This window comes from Scheffersomyces xylosifermentans (assembly GCF_036884685.1).
Source record: "Scheffersomyces xylosifermentans strain CBS 12540 chromosome Unknown RJT20scaffold_7, whole genome shotgun sequence".
NCBI classification, from domain to species: Eukaryota; Fungi; Ascomycota; class Pichiomycetes; order Serinales; family Debaryomycetaceae; genus Scheffersomyces; species Scheffersomyces xylosifermentans.
The window spans coordinates 395,027-414,591 of record NW_027042945.1 but is presented as its reverse complement, the minus strand read 5'-3'; the positions used below and the strand labels follow the sequence as shown (position 1 = coordinate 414,591).

Below are 19,565 nucleotides of genomic sequence, written 5' to 3'. Positions count from 1 at the left end.
GGCCAATTGGTTGACTCTTCACGATCTCGTTTCACTGGCTTTTTTGGCATTCGCTAATAGTGAGAATATGAATATGCAACAGTATTTCCTAATGCGGCAGGAATGTCAACAAAAAATAACGCACTGACAACATACAAACGCATCCAATTTAAGAAGGATCGGATGCGGTCATTTACTGCAAAAGGGAGGCGAAGGAAGAGAGCTGGGGGTGGGGGTATATGAAGCGATCAGGGGGGAGTAAATATGGTGTAAAAGGCAGAGGAGGAGGAGGCGGAGGCTGAGAGGAAGACTAAGAAGAAGATATATTGAGACTTCAGTTAATACATGGTTTCATAAGTGAAGACTTCGGTAAGTTGCATTTTTACGCGGCAGACTCGTTTGCTTTGATTTCGTTTCCTTGATGACAAAACTCTGACAAAAACTCAGTCGTGTTTATGGTTCGTGTCTGAAGCAGCTGTTGTGTTTATTTTATATTTTCTTATCATTTATGGTTTCATTGTGTAGGTTTTGTTCAGTATTATTTTGTATTATTTTGGGGGGTTGATCATACGGACAGAAAATGCCAGTACGATTGACAGTATTATCAATAATATAATCAGTATTATTGAAAAGGCGCTATGTAATACTATGTACGGCTATGTAATATGAATATATTATTTCCTAATTGATGCATCCATACCAGCAGAAATATAGTATAGTGTTGGTGTTATGGTTGCAAATGGAATAGTCATAGGGCTATTGTTTTGATTCTTATTGTGATTCTTATCGTGTGTCTGGGATGGGTATTTGACTCAAGCTTTGTAGGCTTCAAATCCAGGATTTGGGTGGAGATTCCTCGAGGTTGTCTTGGCAATTTTGAGCAGTTCAATTGGTGATACGAATGGGTTGAAAAATCAACATTATGTTGCCCTTCCCTCTTCGTATCATTGAGCAGTTGCAATGGTGAAATAATAGGAAAACCACCATGGAATTTGTCGCTTTCTCGGTTTCAATGGCAGAGTGTTGTTGAAGAAGAAGTTAGTTGAGCTGTGACAGGTACCCTGTAAGTTCCTCTTATCTTTACTTTTGAAAGTATCTTATCATATTGGACCTTTAGCTTCTTCTAATGGATATATATCTACCCCTTCTAGAAAGATCAGCAATGAGAATAAACAATTAAATCCAACAAGAAGTAAGATTTAACTAACTACAGTTCAATAAATAGCAATTAATATCATTATTATACAAAGTAGAAGTGAAGGTCGTGTTGACTATAGTATAGTTCACAATGCATCTATCATTATGGGAGGACAGAGATCCTCTTAGTAGTGGGGGTATCCGTCAATGTGTAGAACCGTTTTGTCTCCTGAATGGCTTGTCCTTGGACATATCAATTCGAGAGTACAGTAGAATTCATCGAGTGTAGAAAGCTCAACAAGATCTTTAGCATGCTTCTGGATATACACCAACAATCATTATCTTATCAATTTAACTCCTTTTGCTGATGGTTATAAGCTTTCTCAAGAAACTGAATAGTCTCGTTGATACTATCCAATTCCGCTCGACGAACAGGTATAGTTCGTTTTAATTCGTTAAGGATGAGGATATGGCTCTCGTAGTCTTGTGATATGTCTTCAATATTGGCTATCGCTTTCTCTGTGTCTTCATCTTCCTGGCCTTGCTCCGCGTTGGCAAGACGTTCAAGCTCTTCTAGTATCGTAGACACTTCCTTATCAGTTCTAGAAACAAGATCCAAATACGCTTGTTTGGCTCGTACCGGCAATTCTCGCCTTAATTTAGTCAATTGCACGGTTTCCTGCTCTACATTTAGCAACACATCACGGAGTCGTTTATTCACTCCCGAATCAAACGGTTCCACGACTTCTCTTGTCTGTGGCGATAGTATATCATTTATGGGTGTTTCGGCATGCTCATCGGCTCCCATATCGATTCCATCAATAACAAACGCAGACTTGGCCAAATCGAATGCTCCCAAAAGGAACTCGTCCAAAACAGTCGCCACCTTGCTCTTCAATGGGTCTCCATTCGAAGCAGGAAGGTGGAGATTCAATTTCTCGGTGGTTTCATTTAGAATCTGGGTATAGATGTACTTGAGTTCTTGTTTTGATAGCTTTATTCTCTCATAGTCGCTGTTATTATTCATTTCTCGAGGGTTTTTTTCGAGATTTTTGTCGGTACAAACAGCAAGCACCGGAACTTTCACCGAGATCTTTCGTTACTTCGTTACTTGTTCCCTTGGGTGTTCTAACTAAGACTCTTACCGTGTCTTTTGTTTACTTTCTTAGTGATTCTGGCTATTTGGAGAAGTCGGAAAAATGTCGCGGTATTTTGAAGATGAGCGCATGCACAATGCACTAGGAGGGTAGGGTATGCAGTCCGGTTGCATATGGTGCGTGGTTTAGGTGTTGGAGGTAATGGTTATGGATATGGATAAGCTGTGAGAAGGATATTTATGTTATATTATTCTTTGCGTTCATCCAGGCAATGTAAAAAAAGTGGTTTATGTGTGAGGAGTTCAGTCGTGGCAGTGGTGTCAGTGGTGTCCATGAACGGATCAATGGTTATCCCAGGCTTATGGAAGTGGTATATAGTTAAGGATAGGTCAGTACATTAGAGAAATTAACTGTAGCTTAAGAAATGATTATCTAGGTGAAGATTTACAATTCTGAAGATGGCTACTGAAGAAGCTCTATTCAAAGAGCTTTGCAAAATGGAGTGATATTGAAGTATATAGAAGAGTACATTTTTTTTTCGATTGCCTGTAACTATGTAAAATCTGTATCCAAGAGAGTAATACGAGTGCAAAATGAACCCCAATTTTAGAAAAAATCACATCCAGTTGTTAGCCTGAAGACAACTGAGAAGCTAAGTTCTGTCTATGTACTCTATGGGTATTTTTCAAGCAAAAATTTGCAACCACCTTAAGAATATTGCGGTTCTCTAGCCCCCAATGAAGTAGTGATATTTCCACCTGGTCGACGTTTAAAGTATTACAGAACAAATTTTATTTGCTATAGGAATGGGACATGCAAAATGAATTATATACGTTCTAGATACTTCTATTCTTCTTCGAATAGTTAGAATATTCTTCCCAATTGAAGACAAGTAAAATTTAAGAAAGATTTAAAATGTGGTTGCAAACGTAGACAGTTCATGGAACCCTTGCTTTTATTGGTATATTACATTACATGAATGTTCCTCCACACCTAATCAGAGAATGCCATTGTCATATACATTAATTTCAACCCTTGTAAATTTCCTGATGGGTTCGTTTACGGCGGTGTATTTATTTTTGTTTTCTCTAGTAGGAATCGTGATAGTATTCTTTTGTGATAGTTTTTCGCAGCTGGTGCTGAGTCCAAAACTCGCTATGCGCCTTACTATGAAGTTGGCACCAACTGTATTCTTGTTAAAGAGGGTACGAGTTTTAGCTAGAAAATACTTCCCCAGAGAAAATGGCTTATTTTGAAATTCTAATGTATTTTCTTTTTAATAAAAAATGTGTTAACAGTTTTTTTGTGTTAACAGCTTGCAATGGAATAAGAGAAAGTTTCACTGCTCTCGACCTTAAATCCTTCTTCATAGACTCTTCCCAAAAGCTGTAGTTATCGTAATTTCTGCGAGCATGGGAGTTTCTATTTATGGATTCTTCTTCAATTTCCATATCCATTTTAGTTCCATCATCATCTAATTGATCGATCACAACTTCTTAGTTTGATCTCGGTAAATTCTTGTAACCGCTAGACCTAAACATGCATCCACTCGCCTCTGACTGAAGTAGTCATATTAGTTAAGGAACATAATCTATTACTGACACCGCCAATGAAACCCAACAGGAAATATTCTAGAGTGGAAACTAATATTTATGACAATGGCATTCTCTGTTTAGGAGTGGAGGGACATTCATGTAATGTAATGTAGTAATAAAAGCAAGTGTTCCACGAACATTCTACTAAAGCCTATTGTTGCTGTCATGTACCATTCCAGTGGAATTGCGAAAAATTGCGCAGCCAAGATATTTTGCCAAGACAAGTTGACGGACGTCAGTAAGTGTACGTCTCAAAATGATGCCAATTATTGACTCTTCTTGAAACGATCTACGGGATTGAGAAGACATACACGGCAAACAGAGTGAAGCAGGTAGATACGCAATTCATGTTTAAATAACTAGATTAGAGATGCCAGTAGTCACTGAGGCAATGACCACTGGGTATATAAAGATATCAATCTGCTGCTCATAATCATATCAGTTTATATTTTGCAATTGAGCTCAGCATGTTATTCAAGCTTTATATATACATACTCCTAATCAGTCTTTTTGTGTGTGTGGTTGGTGCTGATCCTTCTTGGAAGGAGTGGTTTGCGGGGTCTGTGACTACAAGTCAAGGTGTATTACTAGTGTTTAGTGGTGTAGCGCTGAGAGCTGACAAGTATAGGGACATTTGGCGTGCTTGCAGACGACATGACGGTGTGAACACCAACCGCGATCTAGACTGCTTCGCTTTAGTACAGGCTGAATGTGTAAGATTCGGTATAGGTCTCGCAGCTTTAGGCCAAATAACTGGGTGGTTTAAACGAAGCAACATTGATACAGGCAAGAACGACTGTGTCATAAGTTCAGGTAATATTTTGATGACTGTCGTCACAAATTTCACTATTGGAAGCAACGGTATCCAGAAACGGGACGGCGAAGTAGGTGATATGATAAACTTCAAAGCAGGTGGGAGTGATTGGATGTATCCAGTCAGAAACTTGACATCACTACTCGAGGGAGAGTCGACCATTGCCCTTGTAGGGTTAGAAAGTAACTCTACTAAACCTGTAATGGTGGTCGAGATGTCGCCAGACAACGGGTGGAGCATAACTCCTATGACAAGAGACGATAAAACTAAGAGAGATGGGTTATTGAGCTGGTTGTACATCAAAGGCAAGGGCTCAATTGTATTGGAATGTCAATATGGAGCTGGCATTCCGATCACCGGATCTATAGACTACTTTGCTGACCAATATAGTGAGTACGATGCTGATAATAGGGCACATTACCAATACCACGCCTTCTTAGGGAGTATAAATGATAATAACAGAATGAAATGCGCCTACAAGCAGTACACGTACGACGACACTGACTACAGTAAATGGAGAGACTGGAATGACATATGGAGGTCGTTTGACTGATGTCGCTAGAAAAACGACTTGGCAATACGGTGCTTATGGTTTTATTCAAAACAGTCGGCTTGCAGAATAGATTCATAGTGATGAGGAATTTCGAAAATATACATTGTATATTTTAATATTTCAAATATAAGAGAATTAGAATAATTTATCAAAACAAATTTCTAAATCTTCTTCCAGAAATTTACGTGAAGTTTAGAGAATGGGAGAAGATTTTCACAGATGGGGCATATGATTACATTTGGTAAACTCCGTTTGTAAATATCTCCCTCTTTACTTCTCCGTTTTATAGCATATAATCATACAGCATTTTTTTCATCATTTTGCAACTTTTAATTGATACAGATTGGAATACTTCATATTTGAGAGCCCATAATAAGAATTGTGCACGATTGAATGAGCAGCCAGCTGGAAAACGTGAAGTCTAGAAGTCTCTGTACTCCATATTAGACCTTGTCTTCAAAAGCAAGCGAATTCTTGTCAAGGAGGCTGCAAATATTGTTAGAGAGTGCTGTGCACATACATACAAGTCTACTCAGTGTGGTAGCCTTACCTTGTTTTGACGATCTGTTATTACAATTATGTTACTTCAACCATTCCATCTTTTTGGAGTATCTCTCTTATCTCTACCTTTGCATCAACCACACTTGTTACTAAAAGTAGAGTACTTGAATTTACAGCTACTGAGAGATGAAAAGGCATGCACTATGTTCACAATGTTCCTATACTTCTGGGAAATCGACGCTACCATATGAAATGGCCATACATCTGAACATCCATACATCCATACATACCATACCGTACCATACATTCATATATATACATACTTTACATACATACAGATAACATCCATAGACAGACCCCAACCACTGAAAGCTCCTCCCACCAACCAAAACTAAATTCAATAATATCAGAGTGTATCACCCACCGTGTAGCACCCACTCTATTCACCTCCCTCTTCATCTTACCCTTCCCCCGTCTCATCCATCCGTTGACTACCACTCTCTTCTACCACTCTCTTCCTTACCTACAAACATAAATGTCCATAATGTCCATAAATCCATAAATGTCTATAAATGTCCATAGTCCATAGTTCCATAGTTCCATAAATGTCCAGTCCATGTCCATAGTCTATAAAAGCCTATAAATGTCCCAATGTCCATAATGTCCATAATAAATGTCCATAATGTCTAAAACGCACATAAATGTCCATACAAACACTCACCACCCTCACCCTCCTCACGACACGCGACATTTCACTCTCGTTTCAATTTCCAGTGATAACGTCGTTCACAGTAAATTGATGGTTACTTCTTTCTTTCCCTGTTTCTTTCTCACGGTCGCCTGTTGCTATTCACTTCATACTACAACATGTCCGGGATAACAGGAGACGTCTACGCCCCAGCGTTTGCGCCCTTTCTCGGGTTCGCTGGCTGCGCTTCCGCCATGATCTTCTCCTGTGCTGGTGCTGCCATCGGGACAGCCAAGTCTGGTATCGGTATCTCTGGTATCGGTACGTTCAAGCCGGAATTGATCATGAAATCGTTGATCCCCGTGGTCATGTCGGGTATCTTGTCCGTGTACGGGTTGGTGGTGGCGGTTTTGATCGCCGGGGGCTTGTCTCCAGATGAAAACTACTCCCTCTTCAACGGTATCATGCATTTGGCTTGTGGTTTATCCGTGGGATTCGCCTGCTTGTCCTCTGGCTATGCCATTGGAATTGTCGGTGACGAAGGTGTCAGACAATATATGCACCAGCCCAAATTGTTCGTCGGTATCGTGTTGATTTTGATTTTCGCCGAAGTCTTGGGATTGTACGGTATGATCATTGCCTTGATCTTGAACACCAAAGGAAGCGGTTAAAACACATTCAATGGGGTCAGAAGCTCCACTAGGTGAATAACTCCTCTTAAGAATCGTCAGAACAGTCGAATAGACCACCAATCTAACTCAATTACAAGTGAAAAGACAACAATAATGTTCAATTAAACACACCACGAAGTTCATCCAATGGAGTCTTTGTTACCCCACCCAATTGAACTCTAAATCACATGGATCACTTTTCATTCACCACAACCCTGCTTTACCTCCATCTACTCATTTTACTTCACTTTATTACTCATAGTATACACTTTATTTATCAGTTTGCAATAAAAAATTCGTTGCTAGTCTTTATTACGTAGAACAGGAACTTTTGAAGTACAATGACTTACGAGCTGAACTAATACATCGTCTAGACACGACGGAGTCGTCCAGAGAGAACTATAAAATACAAATCTAATCAGGTTTAGCGATTAATCGGTCTCCATCTTGTCATCATCAGCTGAAGGCACGACTGGAGTAACAGCAGCAGTGCTGTTGTTGGTTGTTGAAGCGTCATTCTCCACCTTTGGTTCCTCAGCTTGTCCAAGAGTCACATTACCAGAGTTGTCAATAAACTGGTTAGGATACTCTTCCAAGTATTGTACAGATCTGTCGGAATCCAAGAACAACATGTAGGCTCTCTTGATGTCTGGAAGCTCAACAGACGAGCTTCTTCTCTTCAATGCAATCTGCTGAGAAACTGCGATCAAGTTGGCTGCGTATCTCAAACTGGTTTCTTGTCCAATCTTTGTCAAAAGAGCCAAGGCATCACCAGTCAATTCTACTTCCTCCTCACTTGCTCTTATAGAAAGAATGGTTCTGATCTCGTCAGCACTGTATGAAGAAGTGTGGATGATAATGGATCTGTCTAATAAATCTACAGGCAATCCATGTGGCGACTTGTAGTTGGTACCACGGGTCTTGGAGATACCTCTGTTTGTAGCCATGATGACAATAGGAGCAAAGTCGTCTTCCAATGCTCTATTTATGAACGAGAAACACTCAATGTCCAACATATGGACCTCATCAATGAAAAGAACACCAGGAACGATGTCGGCCTTTCCTTCCTCCTTCCATTCGGCAACCTTGGTGTTGATTTGGTCACGAACTTCCGATCTGATCTCACCAGTGTCACCAGAGAAAAGAGCCAAGAATCCCTGTTGTCTGGAGTTTATCACGTCTATTTCATGTAATGACACTGTGTGGACCACTTCCTTTCTCTTCTGCAATTCGCCTTCTGGGCACTGAACAAACTTGGTTTCTGGTCCCATAGCGTCGTAATCTCTGGCTCTGGTGAAAGACTTTCCAAGCTTAGTGATCTTTCCACTGGCTTTGTCGATGGAGATAACATCTCCTGCTAATACCTTTTCCTTGGTCAAGCCTTCGATCATCTTGTTACCCAATTCGTAGATAGTTTCCATATCGGTAGTCTTGATGGTCAACTTACCTTGTTTGTGTCCTCCAGTGATGGATCTGTCGATCTGAATTTCCACGACTTCACCTTCGATGATCTCAGTTTCTTCTTTGATCTTGATTCCAATGGACTTACGGAACGCTTGAATCAACGATTCAGTCTTTGACAATTCCAACGAAAACACTTCAGATCCAGCTATAGCTGTGAAGGGAACTTCAGATCCCAAACTCTGCGATAAACCCATAGCAATGGCGGTTTTACCAGTTGAGGGCGGACCAGCAATGAGCACAGCACGGCCAGCGATCTTACCGGCCTGGATCATCTTCAAGATCACACCGGCGGCCTTTCTGGCCTTCAATTGGCCGACCATACCGTCTGCGGATTCCTTTGGTCTCAAGTTTTCATCCAAGCCGAGTCCCGAGATATGTGAATGGGCGGCAATGAGTGATAAGCCGTTCAAATCTTTGGACTGGACCTTGGTAGAGATAGTGGGTGTGGAAGCCTAGAAACGGGGTTAGTACGGGATTTTTTTCGACATCATCCAGAAGTAGAAGTCTCTGGGAGTTCAACTGTGCAATTCGCACCGTGTTACATACCATAATGTGTGAAATGAATGGTGATTTACAAGAAGAACTCGATGGTATCAAAGAGTCTTTTGAAGTGAAATATTTCACAGAGGAAAAGTGTGCGACATGGAAAATGGAAACGCGACATTTTAGTGAGGGAGAGGAGGAGAGGTGAGGCGAGGAGTGGAGAGTGTCGTGGTGGTGGTAGTGAGGTGGTGGTAGGTAGTGAGAAGTTCATTAACGAGGAAGATGTTGTTTAGTGGGGGAGAGTGAGGGAGGATTACTTAGGAGGATGAGTGATTAGAAAGAGTGTCCTGGGAGATTAGTGAGGGTTGTTGGTGAGGATTAGTGAGATTAGTGAGAAGTTTTTGTGAGATCATTGATATTAATGAGGGAGTGTGAGAGTGTGTCGTGGGTGGTTGGTGAGATGATTGGTGAGAGATGAGTGTTAACGAGAGATGAGAAGTGTTCAGTGATGAAAATTAGTGAGGTAAGGAAGATTAGCAAGAGAGAGTAGTCAAGCAGATAAGTGATGGCGATTAAAGAATTGAATAAGTGCTTAGTGAGGACGATGAAGATAACTGTTTGATGAGAAGGATTAGTGAGATTAGTGAGGAAGACTATTGAGAGATGAAAAGTTTTAGTGAGGTGATAAGTTTTAGTGAGAAACTGTGAATAGCGACAAACAAAACAGTGACAAAAACAATAAAACAGCGACGAAAAATGATAACAAATCGATTGACGGAACAAAATCGAAGTCTCTTGTCGAAGTCTCTTGTCGGTAACGAATGATAAAATCAAAATGCGACGAAACAAAATGCAACATAATCAATTGGTAGCGCCGAAAGGTATATACCTATTAGTTATTTGCTTATTGCCATGTAATCTAATTTTGAGGCAAAGTAAACCGGTTGGAATTGAAGAGGATAGATCCTCATTCAAGTGGAGAATATGACTTAGGCTGAACTTTTCCATTGGTTACTTCTCCAGAAACCTACCACTCCCAGCACCTAATGAAAAAGATTGCAAAATCCAGTACTTGCTGCAAAATCTACTAACAAAACAACTACAACTCTAGAATAACTCTCTTGTAAACCAAAGCAAATCTAAAGAAGGCATCGTTGACACAAACCAAGATTTATATCGGCACTCGAGAAACTTTCAATAATTTCGATCTTTCGACTTCCTTTCTACTCTCTGCATCTACACTTTTATCAATGATTCACCATGTTAAACACAAATATATATATATAGGCCGTGATACACTCACCTACCCAATAATGCAGTAGTACCAAAACTCAAACAAAGGAATTATAATAATAAGATTAATAGTCACAAAAGAAGAAGAAAATCATAGGCAAATACTTAAAGCAGATTTCCCCAAGATCACAACTTGTCATTCTTAATCAAGGAACCCTCCTCGTACATCTGGTCGATTTGATCCCCAAAGTACTTCGATGCAATTGCTCTCTTCAACTTCATTGTTGGAGTCACCACGTCTCTATCAACTCTCAATGGCTCAAACTCAATGTAAATGTTATGCAATTTCTCAAAACCCTGCAATTTGGACTGAATGTTACTATTCAAGTAAACCAAAATCTGCTTTCTAACATCAACCCTGTTACAGTGTCTCAAAATATCTTCTGGCGTTTGTAGATAGGAGGCGTCTATCTTGCACTTTTCTACCAAGAATTGCGCAATCAACTGCTGGTCAAGGCCAACAACACCAACTAAATAATGCTTCAAAGAGTCACCATGAGTGTAGCATTGTGTCATGATTGGGTTGGAAGACAAGTAAAGGTTCTCCACTTTCTCTGGTGTAACATATTCACCTTGAGCCAACTTGAAAAAGTTCTTAACACGATCAACGATATAGAGTCTTCCATTTTCACTGTTAACACGTGCAACATCTCCAGTGTAGAACCATCCATCTTCATCAAATGACTTGTTTGTCTCTTCCTCGTTCCTGAAGTACCCAGGGAAGATTTGTGGGCCTCTCAATAACAACTCACCACGAGGTCCACCCTCATCATTTGCCAGATAACCCATACCTGGAAGTTCTCTCAATCTCATTTCCATTGTCATACCACATCCTCCACAAGAACCAGGAGTAGCTTCAAATGGAATCGATACAACAAAACCTCCATATGTCTCTGTCATACCGTAACCTTGCGAAAAGCCCACGTTAAGAGCAGCTCTCAAGAACTTGACTGAATTGGCAGAAATAGGAGCAGATCCGGTAATCACAACATTCATGTTATCAAAGCCCAAAGAACTCCGTAATTTGGAAAGAAACACAGTATCGTATACGAAGTGGGCACCATTGGCACCATCATGTTTGCTTTGGGCTTCCATTTTGTATTCGAAAATCTTTCCGAATATTGATCTCTTCAATTTAGAGTCAGAGTCGATGGTAGCATTCTTAATGGCAGCCTCTAACTTAGTGAAAACTCTAGGAACATTGGACATGATATTGGGCTTCCAAAGCCTTAAATCTTCAATGAGGGTCAACGGACTTCCTCCATGCTGTGGGAATCCAATACATGCACCGTATGCCAAACTATAACCAGTTGTTTGTCTCTCAAAGATATGGGCCAAGGGAAGGAAACAGAAGGACTTCCAACCAACTTTGTGCTCTACTTGCGTTAAGAAGCATGTTATAGCTGCTGCTGCAGTTCTTTGCAACAACATGACACCCTTTGGGTTGGCACCAGTGGTACCAGATGTGAAACTGATAGTGAATAAAGTTTCTGTATGAGGAGGCAATTCTTCTGTAGGGAAGATACGTCCAAGTTTGATGATCTGATCGAAATCGAACAACGATATCTTGTTTTGATGGGCAAAATTCACCAAGAAAGAATCCCCAGGAAGCAATGGATCAATAGAGACTATAGAAATGACATGTCCCAAGGCTTCTGGATTCTTATTCTTCAACTCGATCAAGTTCTTCACGTGGTTCTTCGATGCGACGATAATTGGTGACTGGGTCAATTCTAAGATGTACTCTGAAGTCTTAGGACCCAAAGTGTCATATAAAGCAGTGTTCGTTATCGAGTATGACGAGCACATGAGGTCTGTAAGTACCCATTCCCATCTGTTTGAAGAGAAAATTGACAATATAAAAGAATAATTGTCCTTGTTGTAGCTTCTAAAATTGGCTCTGTGGTTATCGATTTTAGCATGACATTCGTATTTCGCCGAGTCCTTGTAAGGACTGTTATGAAGCGAATATAAGATACCCGATCCCAATTCTTTCTTCAACTGGCTCACCTCGCCGTATGAGATCGTGGTGTATTCTGGTTCCGAAACCTTCTTAATATAATCATACTTTCTGTAGGCAAGGCACGGAAGGCTAGAGTAACGCTTACTAGCGGCATCGAAATAGGTATGGTATGTGTTCAAATCAGCTGCTGCGGAGTATTTGGTCCCGTTAGGGTATGCTTTGCTTCTGTAGATACCGCTAAACCCCGGTTTTTCTGTGTTTGGAACAAGAACGGCATCCTGAATGTACTTCTGAGGTAATGGGAGAATCTCTTCTATCAACTCGGAGGATGACTTCCCATTGTGATTAGGAACTATCACGTAGGGAGTATCATCACCTCCATAACCTCTTCCTGGGTTCAACGAAGCGACTGATTGTGGAGACATTTTCCGGAAAATTTTCTTGATCTGTAACTTCGAACTGAGATCAAACCTAAATGCAAAGCAAATTAAACTGATCTCCTCGAAGTGAAAGTCAAAAATTCACTAATACACTGCTATCACCACTACTATTGGTGACTATACCACTGAAAAATTAACAAAGTGAAAAATTACTCTTGCTACCACCAATTATCCGGTTTTTACTGGAATTTTTCACCCAAAACAACTCCAACCACCGCGGAGAACTCCTCTTTAAATATAAACAACATCCTGTCTACTCCTACTTCCCTTTAGCGACTCCATCTACGTGAAATACCGAAGCCACTCGGGAAATGTGGGGTATCTGCCCTTTCTGACTAAGGTTATCCGGCTTACGTAAGGGTGCGACTAGCGGGATGCCGAAAGAAGACCGACAGTACATCCATGCCGCAGTACTGACGGCAAGAGAAGGCACCGAATTCCGAGGCAGCGAAGCGAGCTTTCACTTATTTCCTTATTCGTAATCGAGTATCGGGTATATACCCTTTATAGGTTGGGATGGGGGAAGGTTCTTAGGAGGTGATGCGGAAGGAATGGGATGAGGGAAGGTGTCGGATGAAGGAAGATGTCGGAGTGTCGGTGTGTCGGAGTGTCGGTAGAAATGAGAGTGGTGTTAGTGGTGGTGGTTGTAGTGGTGGTTGTAGTGGTGGTTATAGTGTTGGTGGTAATGGTGGATGATGCCGGGCCATTGGAACCGAATTCTGTTATGAAGAAGGTGGTGTAGTTGGTGAATTATACTTCGTAGGAGCTTAAGCTAAAAAGTTTAGGCAATTCGTAAGTTTGTCTCTACTGGGGGGTCTAGTGATCTCCATTTTTCCGAGCTGTTGTTTTTATCTTAAGTCCTGGCGGCGGCGGAGAAACGTCTCAGTGGAGTTCTTGAATTTAAGGTGATAGAATAGTGTAAACTCCATAGTTAAGGGTTTTAAGTGAGGCCACCCCATATTCAACAATAATGTACATAGTTAATGTCCATAGTTAACATTAATGTCCATAGTTAATATTTATGGCCATAGTTGAGGATGTGCAAAGTTAACGATGTACATAGTTATGCTTCTCCGCTGTTATGTATTACCATTTATCAACTCTAATTTCCTCTTTAATATCGTATATTTCAGCACCATTAAATACTCTCCATTGCTCTACTTGAGTGTGTTTCATAAGTAAAATCATTTTACTCCAAAATCTCCATAACTAGTCTTTTTGTTAGTACGGCACTACCAGGGCCTCCCCATGGTTTACTCCCAGTGCTTTCTCTCCATAGTTAAGTGCTCTTTATGAGAAGTTTCGGTTTGGGTTTGGTAGGTCTATTCCTCGAAGTCAAGTTTCTCCGAAGTTACAGATCCGCTTGGTATGAATTCCTGTAGTAGTTACTCTTGCTGATTTTTGATGTAAACTTCTAGAAACCCTCCAAAGTTACTCTCGGCTAGTCGAATTCATCTCTCGGCAATTATCCATCATCAAAGATGTTATAATTTAATATTTTCTGTATTGTTTTAAATCACTATTAAGGGATCTCTTCAGCCTCATCGTCTCATGCCGAGCTTGTCTTCTCTAACGTCTTTGGAATTATTTCCTCGATAGAGTGCCCGATTTCCCCGTATTCGAGGTCGTTCACCCACGATATGCTGACTGGAGCATTCAATAAATGGTAATGGGGATTTTTCACAGCCTTGGTAGGCCAGTTGAAGTCGTCGACTTCGATCTCCGTATGGTTCTCCAAAGCCCCAATTCGTAAATCGTTACAGTCCTCTATGATAACTCTATTATTAGCTAGCCCAGCCACTTGAATAACCGAATTTTGCACGTTGTGTAGTCTTAACTGATGGCATCGTACGTTAAGAATCACACGGTCCAAATCATGAATGAAAACAGGTCCGTTTACTACTAAATCAAGTACACTGGTGGATCCACTTTTGATGTGAATTGAAGATGCTTGTCCACAGATTACAGCACTAGATTTGACGTTTGTTAGAAGCACATGGCCCGTGCTCTCGTTGTCAAGACTGATTTTAACATTCTTTAGATCGTTATAAGATGCTACGCCCTTTCCTGGAGTATGCAATTGAGTGCCGTCTCCTTGAATGGAAGAAGTGGCATTCAGAACTATGGGTTTCGATGTCTCTTTCTCGGCCATGAATGTCGACGGGATCGGAAAACCTTGAAACTTGAATCGATTTGACCCGTTCAATTGGATATTCTTCAACTCCATGTACTTGAATAGCGCCTCTACCGACTCAATGACGCGTTTTCTATCATAATTCGGTATATCTGCTATCAAACTCTGTACTTTCTTATTCAACTCTAGCAATTGAGCCTTTAAACTTGCTAGTTGTGTTTGTTCCTGGCATTCTACGATACTCCGGTGGAGTTCTAGACAATTTGTTAGTATTTCACTGTTTGAAATATACTCTTCCAAAACATTACAAATAGAATCAGAAACGTACCTTTACTCGCCTGTCCAAACTCATTGTGAATGTACTCCATTGTTGTGGTCTACGCTTTACTGTCGTTACTCTATCTACTAGTTCCTATAAACCAACTGACTTATTTAACAACCCAATTCAAGAAGCCAATCAAACAGCCTTCCAATTTTTCAGCGTCTTCAATGTCTGCAACGCAACGTCTTAAACCACTGTTACTATTTAGTTTGACGACGACTATTAATACTACTTGAAGCAAAGAATCTTATACTGTCTTCTACAAATTATACAAAGCAATATAAGTACTCTTTCTCTTTATCTCTCTCTTCGTCCACTTCCTATTCCTTATCTTATTCCTTATCTTACTCCTCTTACCACTTCTTCTTTGCTCCTTCTCTTTCCTCCTTGTCTTTCCACACTTTTCACTCATCACATACAAAAACGCATTTTCCGTTTTGGGACGAAGTGTCGCAAACGAGCATTGCAAAAAATGGGCAGATGATGATGATGATGGTGGTGGTGGTTGCAAATGGGTGGATGTAGTGAAGGGGAGGTAGGACGGGGAGATGGTGAGAATTGGATCTAGTGGAGATATTGGTCAGATTGGCCTTCCATGTGGCTTCTGAGAAACTTGCTTTGGTTTTATTTAGTGGAGTCATTCTCAATGGAATAGGACATTGTGCCGTTGGGTTTATAGACGGAGGCTTTATGGAATTATATATCAGTTGCAATCCCCATATCAACTAGTTCTATGTTTTTGTTTTAATTGTTGAAGTTTTCATTCTATTAAACAGAAATAACATGTACTATCCTTATGAAAAAGTCATGAAGTCAATTTCACTTGAAATACCTAGCTACATAAGACCATATTACTTCGCCTCTACTCACACCTTCACTTCGTTCTTCACCACTTCTCCGTCCGCTTCCATTGCTGACTCCACTATTAGCAGCCACTGAGCTCCTCTCAGTTCCCCCCGATTTAGCTAATTCCACCTCCTTAAACTTACCCTGGAGTATGTCGATCTTATCGTAAGGCACAAGAATCTCCGTTTTCCATGTTTGACTGCGAATCATCATAACCACCTTATGGACAATGTATACAAGAGCAAGTGCTCCAAGTCCCACACTCAGCTGGAGCTTTTCGTATATACTACCACCTTTATATATCCCGGAATATACCTGGCATAATCCAAGGATAAAACAAAGTATAACTCCATATACCGATCCATAAACTCCCGTACACGCTTTGAATTGTAACTGATCAGTGCTGATGTTATAGAAAGCCAACGCTCTTCTAAATCGAATATGGCAAATGCAAATTGTCATATAGGAAAATAGAATTGACACTCCCAGCAATGATACCAACCACATGAATATCTGTTCACTTCCTCTAGGAAATAAGAGTGACAAGTATGCCAACAATCCAAAGGAAATGGCCACCAAATTAGCAAGAAGTGGCCGCTTCTTCTTATCAAGGTATTTCAAGAATTTGGGAGCTTGGCTATTATCGGCAAGAGCCAATATACTTCTGGAACTGGCATAAATGGAGCTATTTGCTACCGAAATAATAGCAACAAGAATAACGGCATTGATAACGCTTGCCAAGACATTTGTTTCGAAATACTCCATGGCCAATACAAAGGGTGACACATTAATACCTGTTGAGGTTGATCGAATCAACAAGGGATGATTGAATGGAACCACCAAAGTCAAAACAAAGGGAGTGAAAAGGTAGATCAACACAATCTTCCAGATTACTGCTTTGAGAGACATAGGAATCGCCTTCTCAGGTGGTTCTTTCGACTCAGTAGCCAGTACTCCTATCAATTCAGTCCCAGCAAAACTAAATGCAACTGCCAAAGAACTTTTAAGAGTTCCACTGATCCAACCATCCGGTGAAACCATGCCTGGATTGAACCAGTATTTGAATCCTATAGGAGTACCAAACGCTCCCCAATCAATGAGCAATGCCATGTAACTGAAAATGAACACAGATACCACCTTAATTAATGAACAGATGATTTCGAAGTATCCGTAGTACCTCACACTTAACATGTTAATGATGATAATGACTAGCAAGAAACTGCTAATAATGGCCCAGTCAGGGTAGACCGTGGAAACCTCTGGCCAAAAGTGGAAAGTCATACACGCTGCAACCAACTCCATTGGAAGCAAGCACATCCACTGTAAGCAGTAGTTCCAAGCCATGGTGAAGCCCCAACTTTTGTCAACTAATTTAGAGGAATAACCAACGAACCCGCCCCTTACTGGCATGGCTACTGTAAGTTCTCCCAAAGCTTGACACATACAAAATATGAGTAATGAAATCACAGCATATGCCACTAACATCGGACCAGGACCACAAGCGATTGAATTAGAAGAAGCAACAAACAACCCAGTTCCAACACAACCACCGAAAGCTATATATTGCATAGAGAATTTGCCAAGCTCTGGACTTAACATTGAAGTGGTTTCTGAGCTATTCTGGCATCTTTGCTTAAATGAATGAATGACTTTTGTGTATAAGCTCTTCTTAGGAACACTTGAATACAGTGGCGGCGGAACATCTTCTGCTTGACGCAATATAGGCGTATCAAGTCGAACCAACAGAATTTGGATCTCACTGGCACTTGGCATGTCAAATAGACCCATATTGTGTATGAATATACAAGTTTAACGGTTCTACTGGCGGCTGCAAAAATCGGTTATAAATTAAACGCTCACAATAAATTTCGCAGCCATTTTTAACGAACAATAAGAAGATTACAATCACATTCACAATCACATTCATCAACAGCAAAAAATCAATAAGATGTGTATAATTTATAAATAAGGTATGTCAAGTACAAAGGAAAGAAAGAACGTATTTAATCATGCTGGGGCTCTGGTGATTCTGGACCTACCGACCAATTGGTCGGCAACGTCTCTTGTCTTTGCCCAGTGAATCTTTTTGGGAATTCTCTTGCCAATCTCGGTCTCAAAATCGTACAATGAGTTTAATGGAGCTTCGTGAAATTCTCCTTTCTTGATTTTCTGAAACATCTGGGCATGGGTATTACCGTTAAATGGCAAGTGTGACGTCAAAAGCACATACACCAAACATCCAAGAGACCATATGTCTACCAATGAAGAATAATTCCGCTTTGATGAGTCACCCTGTGACAGCTCATACTTACCTGTGAAAACTTCTGGTGCAACATATGCCAACGTTCCACAAAATGTCTTCATGAATGTAGAATTATCACTAAATTTAGCCAAGCCAAAATCAGTTATTTTAACCAATATAGGATCATCTTGCATAATTAGAATGTTGTCTGGTTTTAGATCTCTATGAGAAATCCCCAATTTGTGCACATATGCTATGCCTTCTAGAATTTGCTTTGTTATCACTTGTGTAGCATCCTCCCCTATGGCTCCATTAGCCGCTACGAAGTCCATTAAATCTCCACCAGGGACTAATTCCATGACAATGTAGTAGTTGTCCAAGTCTTCATAGAAGGCTTTGAGGCTGACAATGTTTGGGTGGTCAAGTTTACGAAGAATGGAAAGCTCTCTATCCACTCCAACCATAGCGCCGCCACCAGTATTTAATGCTTTCCGTCGGTTGATGATTTTGACTGCAAAAGATTTACCAGTTACCGTTCTACCGCTTTCTTAACGGTTGCAAATGCACCTTGCCCGATGGTTTCATTTTTGATAATATAGTCTTTAAATATACCTTGGTCCTTTACGACCGAATTGTTGTTGGAGTTGGGAAGCTTTGCTGGATTATATGGATCTGAAAATAGAACCACAAACCGCAACACGTCTTTAGGAATCCCCACTCCTACGGCAAGCTCATCTCCTTGGTTCAACATGTAGAGGAGCCTTTCACTAACCGTGTGTTATTGAGATGAGTTCCATTTGTAGATATATCCTGGATCCAGAGTGATTTGTCTGTTTGATTGAGCCAGATTTTGAAATGTCAATTCGAGAGACGCAGCGATGTTGTTATCTGGAAGTCTACATCGGGGCTTCTTCCCGCAAGCCAAGTTTTCTTGCCATTGACTGTTGCCTTATCCACATTGAGATCAAAGAACGAATACTGGCCAGTGGTACAGATCAACCGGCAAATCCGATTGGAACCTCCGTCCACCAAGTCATGCACCTGCGTCGGAACGGTTGAGTCGGCTGCGTCTGCGTAGGCTGCGTATACTCCATGAATGGCCTGGTTCCAAGAGGAACTTCGTCCCTTATGGAAGACGCGTATAACCGTTCTCTTTGATTAATTTGAAATCAAACCGATTTTTCGTTTAGGTCACGTGGACAGGCGATTAGAGATGTGAAAGGTACGAAAACACGACCGGATTTGGTTTCTGAGACTGATGGACTTTTATACAGGAAGGTTCTAGCAGAGGAAGTCTAAGGTGTGGAAGTAGTCTTAGGAGCAGTAGTCTGGGAGCAGTAGTA

At 40.7% G+C, this 19,565-nt stretch overlaps 8 protein-coding genes across 8 annotated transcripts; 2 read left to right on the top strand and 6 right to left on the bottom strand. All coding sequences in view use genetic code 12, as the record gives it.

Moving 5' to 3' along the window:
• Positions 1-1,211: 1,211 nt before the first annotated feature.
• On the bottom strand, positions 1,212-2,272 carry RJT20DRAFT_130339 (MIND complex subunit). The gene has a single exon (XM_064917714.1). It carries the CDS (start codon positions 2,141-2,143, stop codon positions 1,463-1,465), a length of 681 nt encoding a protein of 226 aa, XP_064772373.1. The 5' UTR covers positions 2,144-2,272; the 3' UTR covers positions 1,212-1,462.
• A 1,631-nt stretch (positions 2,273-3,903) lies between these two features.
• On the top strand, positions 3,904-5,411 carry RJT20DRAFT_57640 (uncharacterized protein). Its single transcript, XM_064920789.1, has one exon. It carries the CDS (start codon positions 4,276-4,278, stop codon positions 5,173-5,175), a length of 900 nt encoding a protein of 299 aa, XP_064772372.1. The 5' UTR covers positions 3,904-4,275; the 3' UTR covers positions 5,176-5,411.
• A 909-nt stretch (positions 5,412-6,320) lies between these two features.
• VMA11 (H(+)-transporting V0 sector ATPase subunit c') lies at positions 6,321-7,331 on the top strand. Its single transcript, XM_064917713.1, has one exon. It carries the CDS (start codon positions 6,544-6,546, stop codon positions 7,033-7,035), a length of 492 nt encoding a protein of 163 aa, XP_064772371.1. The 5' UTR covers positions 6,321-6,543; the 3' UTR covers positions 7,036-7,331.
• RVB2 (RuvB family ATP-dependent DNA helicase reptin) lies at positions 7,332-9,064 on the bottom strand. Its single transcript, XM_064917712.1, has 2 exons — positions 9,046-9,064; positions 7,332-8,951 (listed from the first exon to the last, which is right to left on the bottom strand). Exons 1-2 carry the CDS (start codon positions 9,046-9,048, stop codon positions 7,467-7,469), a joined length of 1,488 nt encoding a protein of 495 aa, XP_064772370.1. The 5' UTR covers positions 9,049-9,064; the 3' UTR covers positions 7,332-7,466.
• A 1,337-nt stretch (positions 9,065-10,401) lies between these two features.
• On the bottom strand, positions 10,402-12,663 carry FAA2-3 (Faa2-3p; the record flags this gene model as incomplete). The annotated part of the gene is made up of 1 exon (XM_064918863.1): positions 10,402-12,663. The coding sequence occupies one exon, from the start codon at positions 12,661-12,663 to the stop codon at positions 10,402-10,404; it is 2,262 nt and encodes a 753-aa protein (XP_064772369.1).
• A 1,160-nt stretch (positions 12,664-13,823) lies between these two features.
• On the bottom strand, positions 13,824-15,359 carry RJT20DRAFT_57588 (uncharacterized protein). Its single transcript, XM_064920788.1, has 2 exons — positions 15,141-15,359; positions 13,824-15,066 (listed from the first exon to the last, which is right to left on the bottom strand). The coding sequence occupies exons 1-2, from the start codon at positions 15,178-15,180 to the stop codon at positions 14,228-14,230; spliced, it is 879 nt and encodes a 292-aa protein (XP_064772368.1). The 5' UTR covers positions 15,181-15,359; the 3' UTR covers positions 13,824-14,227.
• A 560-nt stretch (positions 15,360-15,919) lies between these two features.
• RJT20DRAFT_121710 (amino acid permease-domain-containing protein) lies at positions 15,920-17,801 on the bottom strand. The gene has a single exon (XM_064915930.1). The coding sequence runs from the start codon at positions 17,766-17,768 to the stop codon at positions 15,954-15,956; it is 1,815 nt and encodes a 604-aa protein (XP_064772367.1). The 5' UTR covers positions 17,769-17,801; the 3' UTR covers positions 15,920-15,953.
• Positions 17,802-17,987: 186 nt separating this feature from the next.
• RJT20DRAFT_148240 (kinase-like domain-containing protein) lies at positions 17,988-19,408 on the bottom strand (the record flags this gene model as incomplete). The annotated part of the gene is made up of 3 exons (XM_064918969.1): positions 18,835-19,408; positions 18,293-18,733; positions 17,988-18,235 (listed from the first exon to the last, which is right to left on the bottom strand). Exons 1-3 carry the CDS (start codon positions 18,971-18,973, stop codon positions 17,988-17,990), a joined length of 828 nt encoding a protein of 275 aa, XP_064772366.1. The 5' UTR covers positions 18,974-19,408.
• Between the last annotated feature and the right edge of the window lie 157 nt (positions 19,409-19,565).